This window comes from Camelus ferus, chromosome 4, assembly GCF_009834535.1.
Source record: "Camelus ferus isolate YT-003-E chromosome 4, BCGSAC_Cfer_1.0, whole genome shotgun sequence".
In the NCBI taxonomy this organism is placed as follows: Eukaryota; Metazoa; Chordata; class Mammalia; order Artiodactyla; family Camelidae; genus Camelus; species Camelus ferus.
In genome coordinates, this window is record NC_045699.1 from 67,289,633 (window position 1) to 67,308,634 (window position 19,002).

Sequence of the window (19,002 nt, forward strand, 5' to 3'; positions counted from 1 at the left end):
CAGGTGATGGGTGCACTGACTGGCTTAAGCCCAAGTCACATGACCCACTCACGAAGCCACGGAGGGAACTCATAGTTCAGGGTAACAGAGAATTGATTCTCCCAGAGCAAAAGCAAAAGCTGGGTAATGGATGCTGGATGGAGGGGAAAAAAAAGCTGTTCACTGCAGCTACCATATCCACCTTACTAATGAGGATGCTGCAGCTCAGAGACAGGATATAGATTGTTCAAAATGATACAGATAGTAAGTAAGGAGACAGGGATTTGAACCTTCATTGTCCAGCTCCAAAGACCGGAAACTTAGTTACTGTGTGATATTGACTTCCATGATTACTTGTGCAGTATTTTGATGAATTTAGAAACAAAATCATAATCTGGCTGCTTAAGGTCAGGGTGGGGTCAGAGCACACCTGAGACACTCGTGCCCAGTGCTTCCTTCCAGGATGGTGATCATCCAGTTGCTTTGTATCTTTCTACCCACATGAGTGACATGTCAAGAGCAACCCTGACACCAGAGAATGACAAGGGCAGCTTGGAAAAAAGAGAAGACGCTTCAAACACACAAGTTATAACAATATCTGATATTTATTGGTGGCTTCTCATGTGCCAGGCATTGTGCTCAATTTCTGGTGACTGCCCGTGGAGGTGGGCGCAGGTGCTGCCCTGTGTTACAGATGAAAGAACTGAAGCCCAGAGAGGTGAAGGTCCTTGCCAAGATCACACACCCATCTCAGGTGGAGCCAGTTTAGGTTGAATCTGACTCCAGAGCCAGCCCTTAATCACACACTCTGATGCCTGTATCACAGTTCTTCTGCAGCCACAAGGGAATTTTCATGGTACCCACAGAGATCAAAACTGTAGAAAGTGAATGTGCTGATGATGTAACTCTGAGTCTTAAAGGAGCCAAGTAAGGCTGATGCCTCCAGCTGACGTTCTCAAGGCATTTCCCAGGGTGTTTGCTGGGGAAAGACTAAGCAGCCATGGCTGAGGCCCAGTGTGCAGCCTGGAAACCTGCTAAATATTCTTCCCATTGTGATTTCAACCTCAGTCTTGGGTTTATAATTATTTTACATGGTAAAGGATGTCACCATTGGTGAAAATAAATCCAACCTTTAAGTAGACACTTAGGTTTGAAAGAATGTTCCATTAGGAAAATGCTCATGATACACTGTTAGTGTTTTTTATAATGTAAACTGCAAAGCTATATATATAGCAAGATCCAAGTGTTGTTTCTTTAAAAAAGATATCCAGACATATAAAAGACCAAAGGAATAAACAAAAAGACTAACCCTGGGGGTTAGTACTCTGGATTATTTTTGTCTTCTCATTTGTGAATTTCTATACTTTCCGAATTTTCTATAATGAAGTATGTTATATTCATAATTTAAAAGTTATTAAATTTTTAACAAAGGTTTCTGAGTGTAAGAGGCATAAGACTTCCGTAATAACCTCAAGCGTTGTTCTTCTTTCAACCTTCTTTCTCCGTTTATTTATTTATTCATTCAATAAACATCCACTGATTTCTGCCGTGCGGGGCTCTCGCTTAGAGTTGATCAGATTCCCTGGAGGCGCTCCCTGTGCAGTGGGTGGGCCGACAGACGAACAGATGCTCAGACATGAATGATCCCACTAGACGTGAGCCCCCTGAGGACAGGGCCCTGCCTGGTTCATCTCCGTATCCCAGGACCTGGGATGGGGTCTGAAACAGAGTTAGGAGCTCTGGAAATATTTATGAAGAAATGGGTGAAGTCAGGGAGACATGGTTTCCAATCCCAACTCATTCAATTCTAGTTTCCACTTCTGCAAAATTGGGGGATAATACCTACCTTATGGCGCTGTTTGAAGGCTCAACTAGTGTGCAGAAATCTTTTTGTATAATGCCTGGAAATAGCAGTAGGCTGTCGACAAAGAACAGAAATTATTTATTTCCAATTGGGTAGATTAGGATGGTTACCTAATAGGAAGAGGACAGGGGAGAGGGGCAGAGAAGGAGCTAGACTACTTATAATAGCCCATGATTTGTAGACCTGACTTGGAAACCAGGCGAATATTTTACATAATCATATGTTAAACATGTTAAATGTTTAGAAAAGAAATTCCAAATATCAAAAGCAAAATAAACAAAAAGCTAACTTATGGCAAGTTGGTGATAAACACATGGAAAAGAATTACCCCAAATGACTAAAACACAGTACTTTTGACTGTCCATCCCTAATAAGATATTCCCTCAAGGCAAAGCAAAAGTAAATAAACTGCAAAGAAAAAAAATCAATAGCTGTATTGTTGGTGGCATCAGTGTTCTTATCTGACAGTGTTATGTGGAAGTAGGACTCAGCATATGAGTATCTCTTTCCCCGGGAACTGGGGAGAAAGGACATACGGCATGGGAGAAAGGATATGCAGATGTAAGGTGGATGAGGCTAAGTAGAAACACTGTAACCCTAAATTTAAATTAGAAGTGTCAACAGAGACTCACAGTTTGAAAATAAAGTAATGGACTCTTTTTTTTTTTTTTTAGCAGTTTTAGGTTTATAGAAAAATTGAGCAGAAAACACCGAGAATTCCCATATACCATTTCATCTCCCCCTGCAGTTTCCCCATTATTAACATCTTGCATTAGTGGGGTACATTTGCTACAATTGATGAGCCAACATTGATACATAATTATGACCCAAAGTCCATAGTTGATTTCACTCTCCGTGCTGTACATTTTAAAGGTTTTGACAAACTTATAATGACATGTAATCCAGCACTGTAGCATCATACAGGCTAGTTTTAGCACCCTAAAAAATACCGTGTTCTGCCTATTCATCTCTCCCTCCCCACCAACTCCTGGCAACCACTGATCTTCTGTCTCCACACTTTCGGTTTTTCCAGAATGTCATATATTTGGAATCATCCAGTATGTAGCCTTTTCAGATTGACCTCTTTCACCTAGCAATATGCATTTAAGGCTCCTTTATGTCTTTTTAGAGCTTGATACCTCATTTCTTTTTACCACTGAATAGCATTCCATTGTGCAAATATACTACAGTTTGTTGATTCATTCACCTTCTAAAGGACATCTTTGTTGCTTCCAAGTCTTGGCAGTTATGGCTTACTCTGTATTCTATCTTTAAGAAAACAAATGTCTTCCCTAGCTCTGTCCACTGAAAATGCCCAGAAACAATGACCAACTCAATGACAATGAGCATCACTCAAATCTTGACTGTGGTCCCTAAAAACCACTCCCCACTCGAAGAAACCAGGCTCCTTGGAGAAATGGCTGATTCCAGGTCTGGGGCAGAAAATGTCCAAGACAAATCTGGGACATCTTGCTAGTCCTGAAAGCAAGGAAGTTATCAAAGTCTACTAAGGTCAAAAGGCTGCAGGAGCCAATGCAAAGAACCTCACTCTAGCCGAGTGGGATCATTTGAGCATCAATAAGAATAATGATTGCAGGGGATTGAAACACACCAAATCACATTAAACCCTCATGTTCATAATGACAGTAAAAAAGAACTCAATAAAAAATAACTCCAAGGATGTCAGGAAACCAACTCATTATTTGAGAACTGTTAAATAATCAAGTCTTTGTACCACCTGTGTTGTATATACAGTGGATATTGTACTGTACCTCAGGGTAACTAAAGAGTTGATGAAGAGAAGTTTCCCGTTTACAAGTATTCCAGCTAATAAATGAAGAAGGAAGACAGAATTAGAATATCATCATCTCGCGTCCTCTAAGGAAATAATGAGCCTGGGCAAAGCACATCGATGACTGCCAACTTCACCAAAAGAGAGCTCACAAGACGTTATGGGCCTCCTGATGGAAGAACACAATACCTCCTGTGAAGTATTATGGCCAAAAATCGAACCTGAATCTGATCAAGACTTAGATCTAATTACAGGAAATACAGAAGACAGAGGAACATGTTAAAGGACCCCACAGGAATACAATCCAGATTGAGGGAAACTCTACAGGACAAACCACCAGGTTCCTTCAACAAATAAATGACAAGGGTAGAGACGGAGGGAGGGGAGGGCACTCTAGATTAAAAGAGACTTAAGAGTCATATATGGACTTTTTTACAAGGTGCAAAAAACATTTATGAGACAGCCAGGGAAATGTAAACATTGACTAGATATGTGTGCTGATAATAACTTACCCACCATGGTAGTATCATACAGAATAGTTTCAGCACCCTAAAAATCCCCTGTGTTCTGCCTATTCATCAGGTGTGATAATGGTATTATGGATATAATCTTGTTTTTTAAAAGATGTTCTTATCTTTTAGAAAGATACACTGAAGTAGCTATAGTTGAGATGTTACAGTGTCTGGGATTTGCTTTAAAATAATCCAGTGGGAGATAGAAATTGGGATGGGATGTAGATGCAACAAGACTGGGCATGAGTTATAATTGTGGATGCCGGGTGATAAGTACATTATTCTCTCTACTTTTACATGCATTTGGAATTTTACATAATTTTTTAAAGTTTACCAAAAGTAAAAATATAAATTCTTTTTAATAAAGGCAGAGGCAACCCAGGATCTCGTGTGCCTCTGATGTTTTTATGTTGTCACTTCTTTGTGTAAAATATGGCCTGAGTAGCAACTTTCTTCCCTTCTTCCTTCCAAGTGCCTGTTGGTGAGTTGGTTCTAACCTGCCTGAGCAGGGGTGAGGAGGGGCCACCTGTGATGCCCCCTCCCCCCATCAGCCTGCACCCTGGGAAGGACCACCGACCATCAGGCAGAGGGAACCAAGCTGGGTTTGAGCCCTAGCACTGCAGCCAACTTTGCTTAAGTGAGGAAGGAGAATTATCACCCCCACCACCATCTGGGCAGGCTCCTCTCTGGGTCCCGTGCAGTGTTGGGGACATCAACCAGGTGGATAAAAGCAGAATCATGTAGTGATTGAGAGCCTGGGTCCTTATATGAGTACCTTCCCCATAAGGCTGGTGTGTGGATTCAGGGTGAGAATGTGTGTAAACCACTGTGCTCAGTGCCAGGCTGGAGTGGTTCCCAACAAATGGTGGTGATTTCTGCTGCTATTATTATTGCTATTATTTTATATTAATTATTCTATAGCTAGAATATAAAGTAGGGCTTTTCCTCTCAAAATTATTCCTTATATTTGCCTCGTTCCAAAGCAAGTTGTATTATGGGACACTGTCTCAATTATTTCATTGGACCAATAGAACGCTGTTTGGGGAAGACATATTAGCCTGAAATGACCTCATTGGGTGCTCATTTTGCTGTTAATCGCAATAAGCTGACAAATGGGCTAAAAGAGATAAAGTAATTTTGTGTAGCTATAGAATTTCTCCTGGGAGTGTGGCCTCATACGCACACACAGGGGTTGGATACTGTTGCAAACAAGCCTTTTACAGTTCACTTTATGATGCAATACAGAAACTGCAGATTATGAATTTGTATCTACAAGAATAAGTATAACCTAGTGGTGTAATGTTTGGCAAACAGGCATTTGTGGCTGGGATGATTACAGCACCAGACATAAATTTGTCTGTCAAACTACTTAGAGAGAAATGGGGGGAAGTGCTCTGGAAAGTGACGCTGGACATTTTGAAAAGCAGCTCAGTAAAGGCAAAGGACAGAAATTCAACAATGCAGGCAAAGTACAGGCAACAAAAGCAAAAATAGATAAATTGGACCTCAAAATTGAACATTTCTATGCATCAAAGGAGACAATCAACAGAGTGAAAATGCAACTCACTGTATGGGAGAAATATTTGCAAATCATATATTCGATAAGGGATTAATATCCAGAATATATAAAGGACTCCTATAACTCAACAACAACAACAACAAAAATCCCACCAAGTGAGGAAAAGACTTAATAGACATTTCTCCAAAGAAGATATACAAATGTTCAATGAGCACATGAAAAAATGTTCAGCATTCCTATTCATTAGGGAAATGTAAATCAGAACCACAATGATACCACCTCATACCCATTAGGATGCTACTATCAAAAAAAAAAAAAAAGAGCTGGGGGAGGGTGTAGTTCAAATGGTAGAGTGCATGCTTAACTTGCACGAGGTCCTGGATTCAATCCCCAGAACCCCCATTAAAAAAAACTAATAATAAATAAATAAATGACCTAATGACCACCCCCACCCCCTCCAAAAACAACAACAACAACAACAACAGAGGACATGGAGAAACTGGAACCTTTGTGCACTAATGGTAAGAGTGTAAATTGGTGCAGCCGCTGTGGAGCACAGTATGGCAGTTCCTCAAAAAATTAAAATAGAATCACCATATGATCCAGTAATTCCACTTCTGGGTATATACCCAGAAGACTCGAAAGCAGGGATTTGAAGAAACATGCTCATAGCTGCATTATTCGCCATAGCCAAGGGGTGGAAGCAACTCAGGTGTCCACTTCCAGATGAATGGATAACCAAAACGTGGTGTATACGTACAATATTATTCATTCTTAAAAAAGAAGCAATTTCTGACACATACTGTAACATGGATGAAACTCAAGGATATTATGTTAAGTGAAATAAGTCCCTCACAAATGGACAAGTATGTACGATTCCGCCTAAAGGAGATACCTAGCGTAGTCAAATTCATAGAGACAGAAAGCTGGATGGTGGCTGCCAGGGGCTGCAGGGAGGAGAGAATAGGAAGTTATTGTTTAGTGGGGACAGAGTTTCAGTTTTGCAAGATGAAAAGAATTCTGGAGATGGATGGTGGTGATGGCTGCATAACAAACGTGAATATACTTAATGCCACTGTATGCTGTACACTTAAAAATAGTTAAGATGGTCAACTTTATGTTCTGTGTATTTCATCACAATTGAAAATAATCATAAAAAGGAAGAAATGTAAGTGAAGAGTTTGAGATTAAACTGTCTCAGAAACTGCAAGAAAAAAATCAATATTTATATTTACTATCTCTTTTTAACCCATTTATCAGGTTACTATTATAAATATACAAAATTATAATAAATATTGTGATTATAACTTTGCAGGTAATACCCAACTCAAAACATTAATATTTTAAGTAGGCATTTGACAGTCTCCTTGTCTTGAGTTTCTATACTCAAATTGGCCAAAAAACACACTTGAGGGTATCTTCTCATTAGGGGAATGCAGGGTACTTACTGCCCATCCCTTCTCACATATTCAGGGCATAACAGAATCATCTCCCATCACCACTGCCCCCCAGCCTGGCTCTCCTTTGGACAGCCTGGACTGTTCTGGGCTCCCACACAGCCTAGAACCCAGAGCTCAGGGCTCCAAGACTCCCACAAAGCCTGCCCTCCCTGTGATGGGACGTTTCCTAAACCCAGAGAACATTTAGTGTCTAAAAGGTTCTTCTTTGTGTTATGCTTCTTAATGTTCATTTATTTTTTAAAAATGAGTGTCTTAAGGAAATGATTGAAAACAGATTTTTAAAATTGCTCCTGTGCCCTAACACCCTCAAAACACAGTTTTCCTTTTGAGGGGTCCCCTCAGGGCTGCCATCTTCCATTTGCCCCCACAATGAGCTCCTTCCATGGGAGTCTCTGCTCAGGGGCAGCAGACAAGGGCTTGCAGCCTTAGGGATGGAATCCTGACAGTCACCACCACGAACTGGGTGCTTCTGACGAGGACCGGGCTCCTAACTAACGCCTCTTGTCCCCTTGCACTGTGTGAGCCCATCACAACGCCCCTAGGAGTTGCCTCTGTGGTTGCCATCAAGAATCCCCAGGTACATCAACTATACTTCAATTAAAAAAAAATGTTTTAAAGAATTCCCCAGAGAACAGCCTCTCCTTTCCTCACCCTCTCCCATCCCCCACCTCCAGGCCTCCTAGCTCCTCTCCCATCCCCAAGACCCTGCCGCCTCAGTTTCCCCACACCATTCCACCCTCCCCGAGAATCTAGCAAGCCCAAGGCTCCACCTGCACCTTCTCCAGCGTGGGTTGTGAGTCCAAGCTGTCTTCTCCTCCATGCTTAGCGCCCCGGGTAGAAGGGAAGGCAGTGAAGGCACACGAAGGCAACAGGGTGATCATTCAGTACAGTCAGACTTGTCTCGTGCGGTGAGAAGTCATTTCTTGCCTTGAGTCCTCAGCTGGTCTACATGGGAGAGGCATACCTCCAACCATCAAGACAGCACAACTCAGATGGTGTTATATTCCAAGGGCACTTGTCCTCTCCCCATCTTACAGATCCCCTTCCATTGCCTTGACACTGAGGATGCCCTCCCCATCACTCCTTCCTCACACTGCAAGGAGATGGGAGAAGGGTGGGGAAGGCAGATAACCCATCTCAGTGTGATGGAGAAACACATGTTGCTGGAAACATGTAAGACGGAGACCTAGGAAGCGAGGAAGGCTTCTGGGAGGTGGTGACGTTTACACTGAGACAGAAAGCATGAATAGGAGTAAGCTAGGAAAACGGAGTGGAGAAAGCCTGCCAGGCAAAGGGAACAGCCTGTTCAGAGCCTGTAGGCAGGAGAGTATGAGCTGCTTGAGAAGCTGAAATAAGGCCAATACACTTGGCGAGTAGCACAGCCTGCAAGAGAAGGAGGCAGGGATGAGGCCAGGGAGGTGGACATGGGCCAAGAGGACTTAGAGGCCACTGGGAGGATTCTAGACTTGGAGGATTTTCCTGGGTTTGGAAAAGCCTGAATTACCAAGCTCTTCCAGAGGAATAACTATGCCGGGCAGATTGTGTGGGCTGAAGTGGAGGTGGAAGCCAGGATGCCAAATTGGAATTTTCTGGCTTTTCTGTGCCCTGGGGACAGTTGGAGGGCCGTCTGGATCCCACAGAACTCAACAACACTCCTGCTCACCATCCTTCTGAGGCTGCCCAGCAACCATAGGTGGCAGCATAAGGGCAGTGGATGCCAGCCTAGCTCTGCTGCTCAGTAACCATGAGCAAGGCACTTCCCCTCTGTGGGCCTCACTTTCCTCGTCTGTACAATGGGTATCAATGCCAGCTACCTCACAGGCTTGTTTTAAGATGCCATGAGATCACAGATGTTGGAGACTTTACAAAGGGCCTGGGATAGTAAGTCCTCAGTAAAGGTTAATTATTATCATTACTCTTGTTGCTATGACTGATGTTTGCAACCTGTCCTAACTCCTAAGCGCTGCTCCATCTGTTGCTTGCTAGACTGTTTCAAGGACAGACATTGCCAAGCCCCGGGACTGGGATGTTCTACTTTTTTGCATAAATGTGCATCTTGCATTCAGAACAGCCCCTCCTTCCACAGAGGGTCCAGCGGGGTTGCTCGGGGGACACATTCCAGAAAGAATAACTCTGTGTAACATGAAACCCTGAATCTGGAAACACAACCTCTCTGGGAAATTAGAGGATAAGGTCTGCTCTGCGGACCGCCCAACCTCATTCCATACAAAAGGGATATTGAAACCCAAAGGCCTCGTCATTTGGCCTCCGGCCTATGGTCTCGCCCCCTCACTGCAGCCAGAGAGATCTTCCTAAAAAACAAACTTGACCGTGGCACTATGCTGTTTAAACCCTCCCATGGCTCCCTACTGCCCTCAGCTTCAAGTCCACACTCCTCATCATGACCTATAATGTCCTGTGGTCAGGCTCCTGCCCACACCGGCAGCCACATCCTTCCTTTGACCCAGCCATATAGGCTTCTTTCCTGCTTCAGGAACTTTGCATATCCAGTGACCCTCCTGCCCCCTCTAAGAGGCCACTGCCAATTCTTCCACATTCAAAAGCCCACCAACCTTGTTGAACCTCCAAATAGCAATGGAAAGTAGAAATAGTAACCCCATTTTCAGATGAAGAAACTGAGGCCCTATGAACTACCACATGACTCCTGAAACTAAGCCTCAAGCCATGCCAGCCAGGCTCCAGAATCTTTGCGCACCCAAGAGGAAGCACTTGTCTGTACCTCCATCATAACAGGAGAGTGGAGGGGGCTCAGATAAAAGGGCTGAACCAAGAAGAAGAGTGGGGCCAGTGTGGCACAGAGCAAAGGCATAGCCCTCATACACTTGTGGTCTAAGGCGATATTTGACCTCTATCAACCTCAGTTTTCTCATCTGTAAAGTGGGGCTACATAATAATACCTACCTCATAGGCACCTTGTGAACATTCAGGAATGACATACAGGAAGAACCTGTCATGTGGTGGATACTCAGTGGTTGGCATGATGCCGCCCTCCCTTGCTGCATCTGGGGAGGCTGCACCAGCCCAGACCAGCCCGTCCCAGACTAGACTTGCATCACCCGAGGTTAGGCTGCTGGGGCCTGGGAACCATCCCTGCCCTGTTTTCTGTTTTGGGTTTTGTGTTTCCCAGCGTTTCCTTTGGAAAAAGTCCAGCTTCCTCCCTGCTGGAAGGAGGCAGAAGGGGATTGTTCACGCCTGGGCCTGGATGCCCAGGGGAGCTATGTGGGGAGGTGACAAGAGCCTGGGGTTTGGGGTCCAGCCAATCCAGGTTTGAATCCAGGATCTGATACTTACAATGCTGTGTGACCCTGGGCAAGTGACTTCACCTCTCTGAGGTGCTGATTTCCCCACCTGTTAAAAGGTCTCATGGTTTCTACCTCAGGGGGTACTGGATGTAGATGGAAGGACTGGGATAAGAGAAGATTCTGGATGTACCTTCCCAGTGTACATACAGTGATTCCTTTGAGGGAGGGACTAAAGACCAGGGAAAGAAGCCATAGGCCGACAGCAGGAGTCACCTGGCAAACTGAAGAGGGTGGGTGTCCTGCCTGGGGCAGGGTGGGAGTGGGGGTTAACTGGGGGATGGAGGAAGGGCTCCAGATGATCAACACCCTGCTGGAATCAGGGTCCAAGATAATCAGACCTCTGATCTTTCAGGAGAAAAATCCGTATTTCCATACAAAATCTCATGATTAAAGTATGGTAAGGAGCACATACTCTATGACTCCACTTACATAAAATCCAAAAACAGACAAATTTCATGTATGGTGACAGAAACTGGACAGTGGTTTCCTTGGAGGAGGGGGTGGGTAGCACCTGGGAGGGGGCATGAGGAGAGATTCTGGGGCACTAAAGATTCCTTGATTGAGGTGTTGGGGGCATAAGTGTGTCCCCTTTGTAAATGTATGCTTTGTGCACTTCTCTGTATGTATATCATACTTCAATAAAAATGCTAAAATAATTTTAGAACAAATAAATCAAGACTGTGGTGCTGGGAGGAGAGACAGCAAATGTGGGCCAAACTGAACACACCTGCAGGCTGCATCCTACGCACCAGGTGGACACCTGAGACAGGGGCATAGGTGCTCCTAGCCCCTGCCACCCTGGACTGGTTTCTGGCCCTTAGGGAGCACCCCTGCTTCCTAAGCCACACAGGAGAAACTCCCATCCTGCCCCACCCCAGCCACCTTGTCCAGAGAGGGCTGCGGAGTCACACCTCCATCCAACCTGCCCCTCTGCCAGAGTCTGCTGAGCTCAAATTCCAAAGAAATCGGTTTATCCTGCCACTTGAATGATAACATGCCGCCCAAAAAACTCACCCTTATTTATTATTCATTGTGCTCCACCAAGAATACCCAGAGGACAGTAACCAAAAGGCAGGCAGAATTCTGTTTCCAAAATAAGCCTTCCTAGAATCTGCATTCCACCAAGCTTTCCTCCCAGCCCTGAGCAACTCCGCACAGCAGACCCAAAGGCTACAAACTCATTTCGCGGCCTCCGCAGTGCCTACGAGTCAGGGGGTGGTGGTCTTCTGTGGGACTGCCTTGGCTCCACCCCTCTGCCTGGTCCAGATATCTCGGTCTTATTTTTATTTTCACTCTCATTCTTTTCTGAGGGCCAACAGAAGACGCACATGCCTCCTATATAAAGCGGCACTAGCCAAAACAAATGCACATCAAATGCATTTATTTGCACAGACACTCATAAAAACTTTACTAGACACCAAATAATTACAGGAAGAGGCAAACCTCCAACTCTGCTGATGCCCAGCTTTTGAAGTGGATTTAAGATAAAGATCAAATAGGATGGGCTCTGGCCCCCACATCACACCCAGCCCCCTTCCCCAGCCATGGACCCTCAGGGTGGAGACCAATGAACTTTCCTGCTTTTGTGAATTTGTGTCCAATTCATATAAAATGTCTTTCTGCAAGTTATTCTTAGTGTCCTAATGGGGCTTTTATGGCTGCAAATATGGTTCTTGGCCTTTTCTTTGTTCTGGCTCCGGTCCTTCGTTGGGGAAGCCCCTGGTTCTACATGGACTGCTGAAATAACCCAGCCCATCCATTTGGCAAGAAATGCAGAGATTCTTGAGGAAAGTGCCTTTTAAAAAATATATATAAACGGCACCTTGAGAGTCTCACATGGTCACTTTTGATGCATTGGGTTGAAGCCCCTAATTCTGTGGCCTTCCAAATACCCCCAGCCCAGACACCACAGCCAGAGGCAGTGGCAAAGGCAGAGGCTGGCTGTGCTGGATGTCTGGGCACTGCTGAGGCGGTCTCCTGTCCCAGCCCACAGCTGCCTAGCCCTGAGTTCCACCTGCCCCAAAGGAAGATAGATTACCGAGCTCAAACATGTCTGGTTCCCCTTAGTCTCTGGTTGGAAGAGGAGGAGGCAGCTGTGATTTCCCCAAGTCCTGAGGACTCCCTTTCATCCAAGTATTTGAGTAGAGACTTACTATGTGCCAGGCACTGTGGTAAGCATTTATATTTAATTTTCACAAGGACTCTATGCTATTATGCCCACTTTACAGATGAGGAAGCTGCCGTACAGAGAAAGGGCAGGACTTCCCAGAGGTCCCACAGCCAGATGCCGAACCAGATCTGAACCAGATCTGGATGACCCTCTGAGACCTGCTCTTGAACCCACTTCTAACCACTGCCTAGCTGGTGAAAAACCTTAGCCCTGGGCCACCTGGCCAGCGCACTGGCCCTCTCCAGCCCTGAGGGCTCTCAGCAGCCTTTGTAGCTGATCTCCTGACCCACCAGAGAGGAATCCCATGACTAATGACCTGGACCTTGTGCTGAAAAGTCATGAGTCTGTGGCCAGAGACCCCACCAGCTGGTTGAGAGTGGAGCTGGGCCGCAGAGAGGACAGAAGGACTTTGCTGGGGTTGGGCAGGCCCCACTTTGCACACACAGACACAGCAGCACACTGTCTCAGAGCCACACACACTGTGCGTCACCAGCAAGCTCCGACTAAAATCCTTTCCCCTGCCACCTCAGCCTCAAAAACCCCAGATGGGAGAGTGAGACGCTGCTCCCACCACTGCGTCAGAGGGATCCCAGCTTGGACCTCCCCAGTCATTCCTCTCTGTGGACCTCCCCAGGGCTCAGCGCCTCTGAGCTCTCTGCTGGCATATGAAGACCACAGACACTTTTCCCTGGGCTGTGGGAAGGGGTCCAGATTACTTATCACACACACTCATCTCTCTGATGGCTAAGAAGGGGCCCGAGCCTTTGACTCACGTGTCCTGGGGTCAAGTACACCAGGATCCGGGGAGGGAAGTGTGGTTACCGCTGGCTCCGAAGCCCAGGACACTCGACCTCTTTCAGTGCCCCCCTGTTCCACTTCCTGAGCACCCAGGTCTCCGAACACCAGGCTGCATCCTGGAAATAGCAGACCTTGGCCTGGGTCTTTCCTTGCAGCAGCTCTGGTCCAGTCTGGCTGCCCCCTACCCAAGGATCTGAGGAGCTCTAGGGCCAAGGATGGGCGGGCAGCGCCGAACAGGTCTGGGCACTCTGGCAGCCCTGACTCTCCCTCCTGGCAGGGTGGAATCTCGGATCCATGCGGCTCGGTGCTGGCGCCTTCACATTGCGCCCTATACTCCATCCCTGCCCAGAATTCTCGCTTTCAGCTGGGGTTGTGAACAAGGAGGGGATCCCGTGGCTTGGCTCTGGACAGAAGCAGGACCCTCCAGGATGCACAGGGCTCTGATACCAGGAGGGGGTCACAGGGTTGTGTTCCCAGGCAGCTAGTTGCACAGGCAGGCGCCGAGAGGGCAAAGCCTTGAGAGGAGCCAAGAGGGGTAGGGAAGAGCTCTGGAGATGGGCGCCCGCAGGATTGCGGGAGCTGAGACTACCGCCCTAGAGCTTCCATCTCGATTTTTGCTTCTTCCCAAGCAATTCCAAACAGCCGACTCGGTCTCTCCTTATGTGGAGAAAATCCAAAGCTCTTTCTGACGCTTTAGTCCGAGTCTAAGAGAATCCCGGATCGGCCGGAGCGCCCGGGTAAGGTCGGCCGCCAGCGTTGTGGGTCCGGGGTCGCCCCGGGGAATCGGCGGGTCCCGGATCGCACCAGCTCCTGCCTGGAGGAGAGAGGTGCCGCTCGGTGCCTACGAGCAACACCCGACTTCTGGCCTAGGCCGCGGTTCTACCGTCCAGTCCGCCACGTTTTCAGCAGGGAAAGCGGTCGGGAGGCGCAGGAGCCGTGATTGTGCTCGAAAGAGATCTGGGGCCTCGGAGCGCGCGTGCGAAGGAGCCGGACCGCCGCTGATTCCGCTGCGGGGAATGAGGGACCCAGGAAGCCGAGACAAAGAGCAAGGAACAGGACCTATGGGGTGATCCAGAGTGTGGCGTTGGGGTGGGGTGGAGGGTTAATGTACAGTGAACGGTGAGGACGTGGAGAGGGGATACCAAGTTTGTGGTCTGAGCAGCCCCACTTCCAGACCAGAGAAAGCAGCCCGATGCTTGGGTCCCGGCCCCGCACCTCCGCAGCCGCGGGTGGCTCTGAGCATCACCCTTGGCCCTTCTGATGTCGGCCCTGGTGATGTGGGCAGGAGCACGGGGTGAAGTGCCCTGATTCTGTGCGCACCAGGACAGAGAGCCGTGGCACCCTAGGGAGGGCGCCAGCACGTCCTCCTGCCTAGACACCTGGGTTTCGGGCGGCCGGGGACCGCAGCCGACTTGGCTCTGGACGCCAGCCAGAGGATCAGAGAAGCCTCAGAGGCCGGGCCACAGAGGCCCCCATTCTGCCAAAGGGAAGAGAAGTGTGAAGAAAGAGTCCCGGGCACAGGGAAGGTGGGGAGTGAGACACAAGGGGTGGGGTTGGAATGCTGTACTGAGAATTTGGAGTCTGGTGTGGTTCTGCAGAGCCTGTGATGGAAGGAGGGTTCCTAAGTGCTTTCTGAAGAAGACGAGGGTCTGGGCTTGGTATTAGGACCCTCTCGCCTACGGGCTGTCGCCCGACAGCGGATGCAGGGACGGAGTGCTGCCAGCAGAGGGCAGAATGCGCCCAGTCCGTCCGCCAGCTCTGCGCCAGGTTCTGAGCTGCCCGGCTCTGCGCGCCTGAACCTTGTCCGCCGGGCTTCTCCCGGCAGCAGTCGAGCCCCCGCCCCAGATGTCCGGTGAGGGCGACCCAGGCCCAGACGCAGGCCCAGCCTCCGGAGCTCAAGGCCTGGGGTTTCCAGGCTGCACAAGAACGGGGGTCAAGGGTGTGTGAGAGAAAACCCACATCCACTCATCCACCGTCCTGGATACAGACACACAAAGACGCCAAGAAATACACGGAGACACAAAGACACACACACACAACCCGAAAAACTCTGAGGCACACAGGGACACAGAATCGTAACAAGTCGTAAGTACACACAGACACATAAAGGTGACACGAAGACACAGAAACAGAAAAGGGTCCCAGACACAATACAGAGGATGGGAGACATACAAAGACCTCCGCACCCGCATAGAGTGACACATTCACAGGGACACACAAAAGACCTATAAAAACACGGAAGATTCGGAGGCATGGAAGGCCTAGGAGATTAACAGCCAGACACACACACGGATGCAGGGGAATCGGACACAGATTCACAGATTCACACGCTTGGAGCCCAGACAGTCGCAGGGTCGCAAAAATATTGTATGTGCACAGAGACACGGGTGCACAGGCATTTAAGAGCCTCAGAGGCAGGAGCATCGACACGCACAAACACAGAGAGATTCACCGACACACACGCAGGTACTGGGGTGGGACGGGAGCCTCTAATCCTGCACAAAGCCGGGCCCCTCCGCGGGGCCCCGCGGCACAGGGGGCCACTTCTGACCAAGCTTCCCGCAGACTCCAAATCCAATCCGCCCTCTCGCCTCCAGCGGGGTCAGGGGACCCGCCTCTCATGCCCTCCGCCCCCGCCCCGCTCCGCACCGCTGCTCCGCGCCGCTGCTCCGCTCCGGGAGGGGCCGGGGCTGCCGCGCAGAGGCTCGCGGGGGTCAGCCTACGCCTGCCGCAGGGCTGCATCAGCCCCTCTGCTCCTGGGCGAGCGGCGCCTCCGTGGGGACCCCGGGGGCCAAAGACACAGCCGGCCAGGGTGCGGAACACTGCAGCCCGACGCAGCGGCCTGCGCACGGAGTTCGGGTGCCAGGCCCGATGGGTGCCAGGCCCGGCATGCGCCCCAGTCGGCCGCTCGGTCTCGCCGGCTTTTCGCTTTCCAATGCCGAGGCCCACTCTGTCCAGGCCGGCTAGGGCGCTGTCCCTGCGGGGCGCGGCCTACCGACCCCTGGCCCGGTCCTTCCACCATCAAAGGTCGCCTATCGCAGCAATCAATCCGGTTTCTTTCGAACAGCCGAACGCACGTCGTCCCGGGCCTTCAGTCAGCGCGCGACCCTGGGGCCACCACCCCCTACCCATGCCCTTCACTCCCAACCCTACGAGGCTAGGTTCTCGTCCATTGCCCCTACCCCTAACGGAGATCCCTTTCTCACACCTAATCGTCCTCTAAAGTCTACGTCGCCTGAACCCGGGCCTCACCTTTTTTTTGGCCTGCCCATTGCCCGGTGGGCATCCTTGATCCCGGGACCCCTCTCGGATCTTCGTTCACCCCTCCACCCAACGTCTGCCACGCTTGAAGGTTTCCCGGACCTTCACCGCAAATCCGGGGCCAAATTCGCTCCCCAGCCCGGGCCAGAGCCCTCTTTGGCAAGTCCTGGACCAGGAGCCCTCCCCTCCTGCCGGCCCCCGTCCCTCAATCCCAACTGACAGCCCTCTCCACGGTCCAAACCGGCCCTGGGAAGGCGCCTCCACCCGGGGGACGCCAACTTAGCCCAGTGCAACCTACCTCGGCCGACAGTCGGGGTCCCTGGGCGGCCACTCCCGGCCGGCGCCGTCCCCTGGTGGAGCCACTGCGCTCCTGGCCGTCCGTGCAGTCTGGCCTCGCTCGGGGCGACTCCTGTTAGCACTGAAGCTTTACAAAATATTAATAATAAAGAAGGCAAGAAAGAAAAAAAGAAAGCCTTCATTCCCTAACTCCCAAATCAATTTTTCAAGGGGGTGGGGCAGAAGGATTTGTTTAGAAGGCAACCTAAACTTCTGCGAGGGGCCAGCGGGGAGCTCGCCCTGGCCGGGGCGCCTCGGCCCGCGCTCCGGACCGGGAGCGGCGCGGGTCGCAAGCCGGGGGCGCGGGGAGCCCTCCCGCGGGCGGGGGGGCAGCGACGGCACTATTTGACGTGGAGCCGCCGGCTCATCCCGGCGCAGGGATACGAGGCGCACCAATGAGTTCAAATGTCAGGAAGTTTGAGGAGGGGTGAGGCGGCTCCCGGCCGGAGTATCCCTCCGCCGCCAGCCCCAGCTCTAAACCGAGCGGCTCCTCGGGCGCACCATGGCACTGGAGTAGTGCGGGGAGCGCTCCTGGAGCCCAGCGGCCCGCTGCGCCCCGCCCGGGACCCCGCTGCGCCGCCCGCACCCCCCCACCCAGCCCGCGGGGCCGCCCCTGCACCCCCGCCCCCTCCCCCGCCCGCCGCCGCCGCCGCCGCCGCCACCGCCGCTGCCGCCGCCGTCTCCTCCCCGCGGCTTCGTCTGCCGCCGCCGCCGCAGCCCGGCTCCCGGGCTGACAAGCAGGTGACAGAGGAGCCGGCGCGTGTGGCTACAAGTGCCCGGGAGAGCGCGGCGCGGACCGCAGCCGCCCCCGCCCGCCCGCACGACGCCGGGGCCCGGGGCTAGCGCGTCGCCGCTCCGCGCTCGCCTGGGGCAGCCTGCGGCCCCAGCCGCAGCCCCAACCCCGGGGGGCCGCGCCTCCCCGGCTCCGGGGCCGCGGCGGCGGGAAGCGGGCAGGCGGGCGGGCGGGCGGGCGAGCATCCTGGCCAGCGGGGCCCACAGCGCGCCCCGCATCCCATGGATATAGCAACAGGTCCCGAGTCGCTGGAGAGGTGCTTCCCCCGCGGGCAGACGGACTGCGCTAAGATGTTGGACGGCATCAAAATGGAGGAGCACGCCCTGCGCCCCGGGCCCGCCACTCTGGGGGTGCTGCTGGGTGAGTGCGAGTCGGAAAGCCCGAGTGGTCACGGGCAGGGGACAGGGGCCTCGTCCCGAAGTGGACACAGGCGTCCAGGCCAACGGATAAAGGCAATGGTTTGCAGAACATGGGGACGTGGGGGACAGAGAGAGAAGACTCCTGGAGTTACCACCAGAGGGGCAGCAGGCACCCCTAAACAGGCATCCTGAGGGGATAGAGGTACGCAGGGACACCACCTAGAAGGAGGGAGGGCAGGACAGCTCCAGACACCACCCCCCATTCTCACCGGGCCTCGGTTCTAGAGCTGCCACTCCAGGCGAGAGGTAGGAGGCGGGTGGCAGGGGTGATGGAGGACCCAAGTAGTCACCTTGGCAAGCTTGGGAGTGGTGTCAGGTCACTTGGGGAGGGGGAGTCTCTAAGAGGAAAATGTTTCTGGGGCACCCAAACCACAGGTTTTGGGGAGATGGGGGACAGAAGACAAGGAATGCCACCGTGGGGCGTGTCAGCGAGCGGCGCCTTAGCCTCACCTCGTCTGTCTCGGTCCCAGCCGGCTGCCCCGCGCCGTACTCGTTTTCTTATGTATTAACATCAAGCGTTGAATCTCCAGAGAAGGGGAGAGCGCAACGCCGAGCCAAGCCTCGAGGCCCGAGGCCTCTCCGCGCCAGAGTCCGCGGACTGGGACGAACTAGTTGAGGCTGCCCGGCCCCTGGCGTGGCAGCCGGGGAAGCGCCGGCGGCGAGCGGCGCGCCCGGGCTGCCTCGCCTTTGGGACCGTGGCTGTGGGCACCGCGCGACCCGGACGCCGGGCCGGGCTGGTCCGCGCTAACGACCTGGCTCTTGCCCTATGCGCTGCA

General features: G+C 51.1%; 1 protein-coding gene and 1 long non-coding RNA gene across 5 annotated transcripts in view; one reads left to right on the plus strand and one right to left on the minus strand.

Annotated features, from left to right (window-relative positions):
- Window positions 1-565: 565 nt before the first annotated feature.
- Window positions 566-17,376, minus strand: LOC106730016. 2 transcript variants are annotated; one of them, XR_004319492.1, is made up of 4 exons: window positions 16,977-17,376; window positions 7,903-8,090; window positions 1,826-1,897; window positions 566-1,698 (listed from the first exon to the last, which is right to left on the minus strand). It is a non-coding gene; the product is annotated as an uncharacterized LOC106730016 (long non-coding RNA). The 2 variants fall into 2 exon arrangements; XR_004319491.1 differs by having other exon boundaries at window positions 7,897-8,090.
- Window positions 17,377-17,672: 296 nt separating this feature from the next.
- Window positions 17,673-19,002, plus strand: part of LMX1B (LIM homeobox transcription factor 1 beta) — an 86,200-nt gene continuing 84,870 nt past the window's right edge. Inside the window, exon 1 of one of the 3 annotated variants that reach the window (XM_032478457.1) lies at window positions 17,673-18,167. In XM_032478457.1, the coding sequence (XP_032334348.1) occupies window positions 18,029-18,167 (139 nt within the window). In that variant the 5' untranslated portion in view covers window positions 17,673-18,028. The remainder of the gene's footprint in view (window positions 18,168-19,002) is intronic. The other 2 variants (XR_004319490.1, XM_032478458.1) reach the window with 2 other exon arrangements.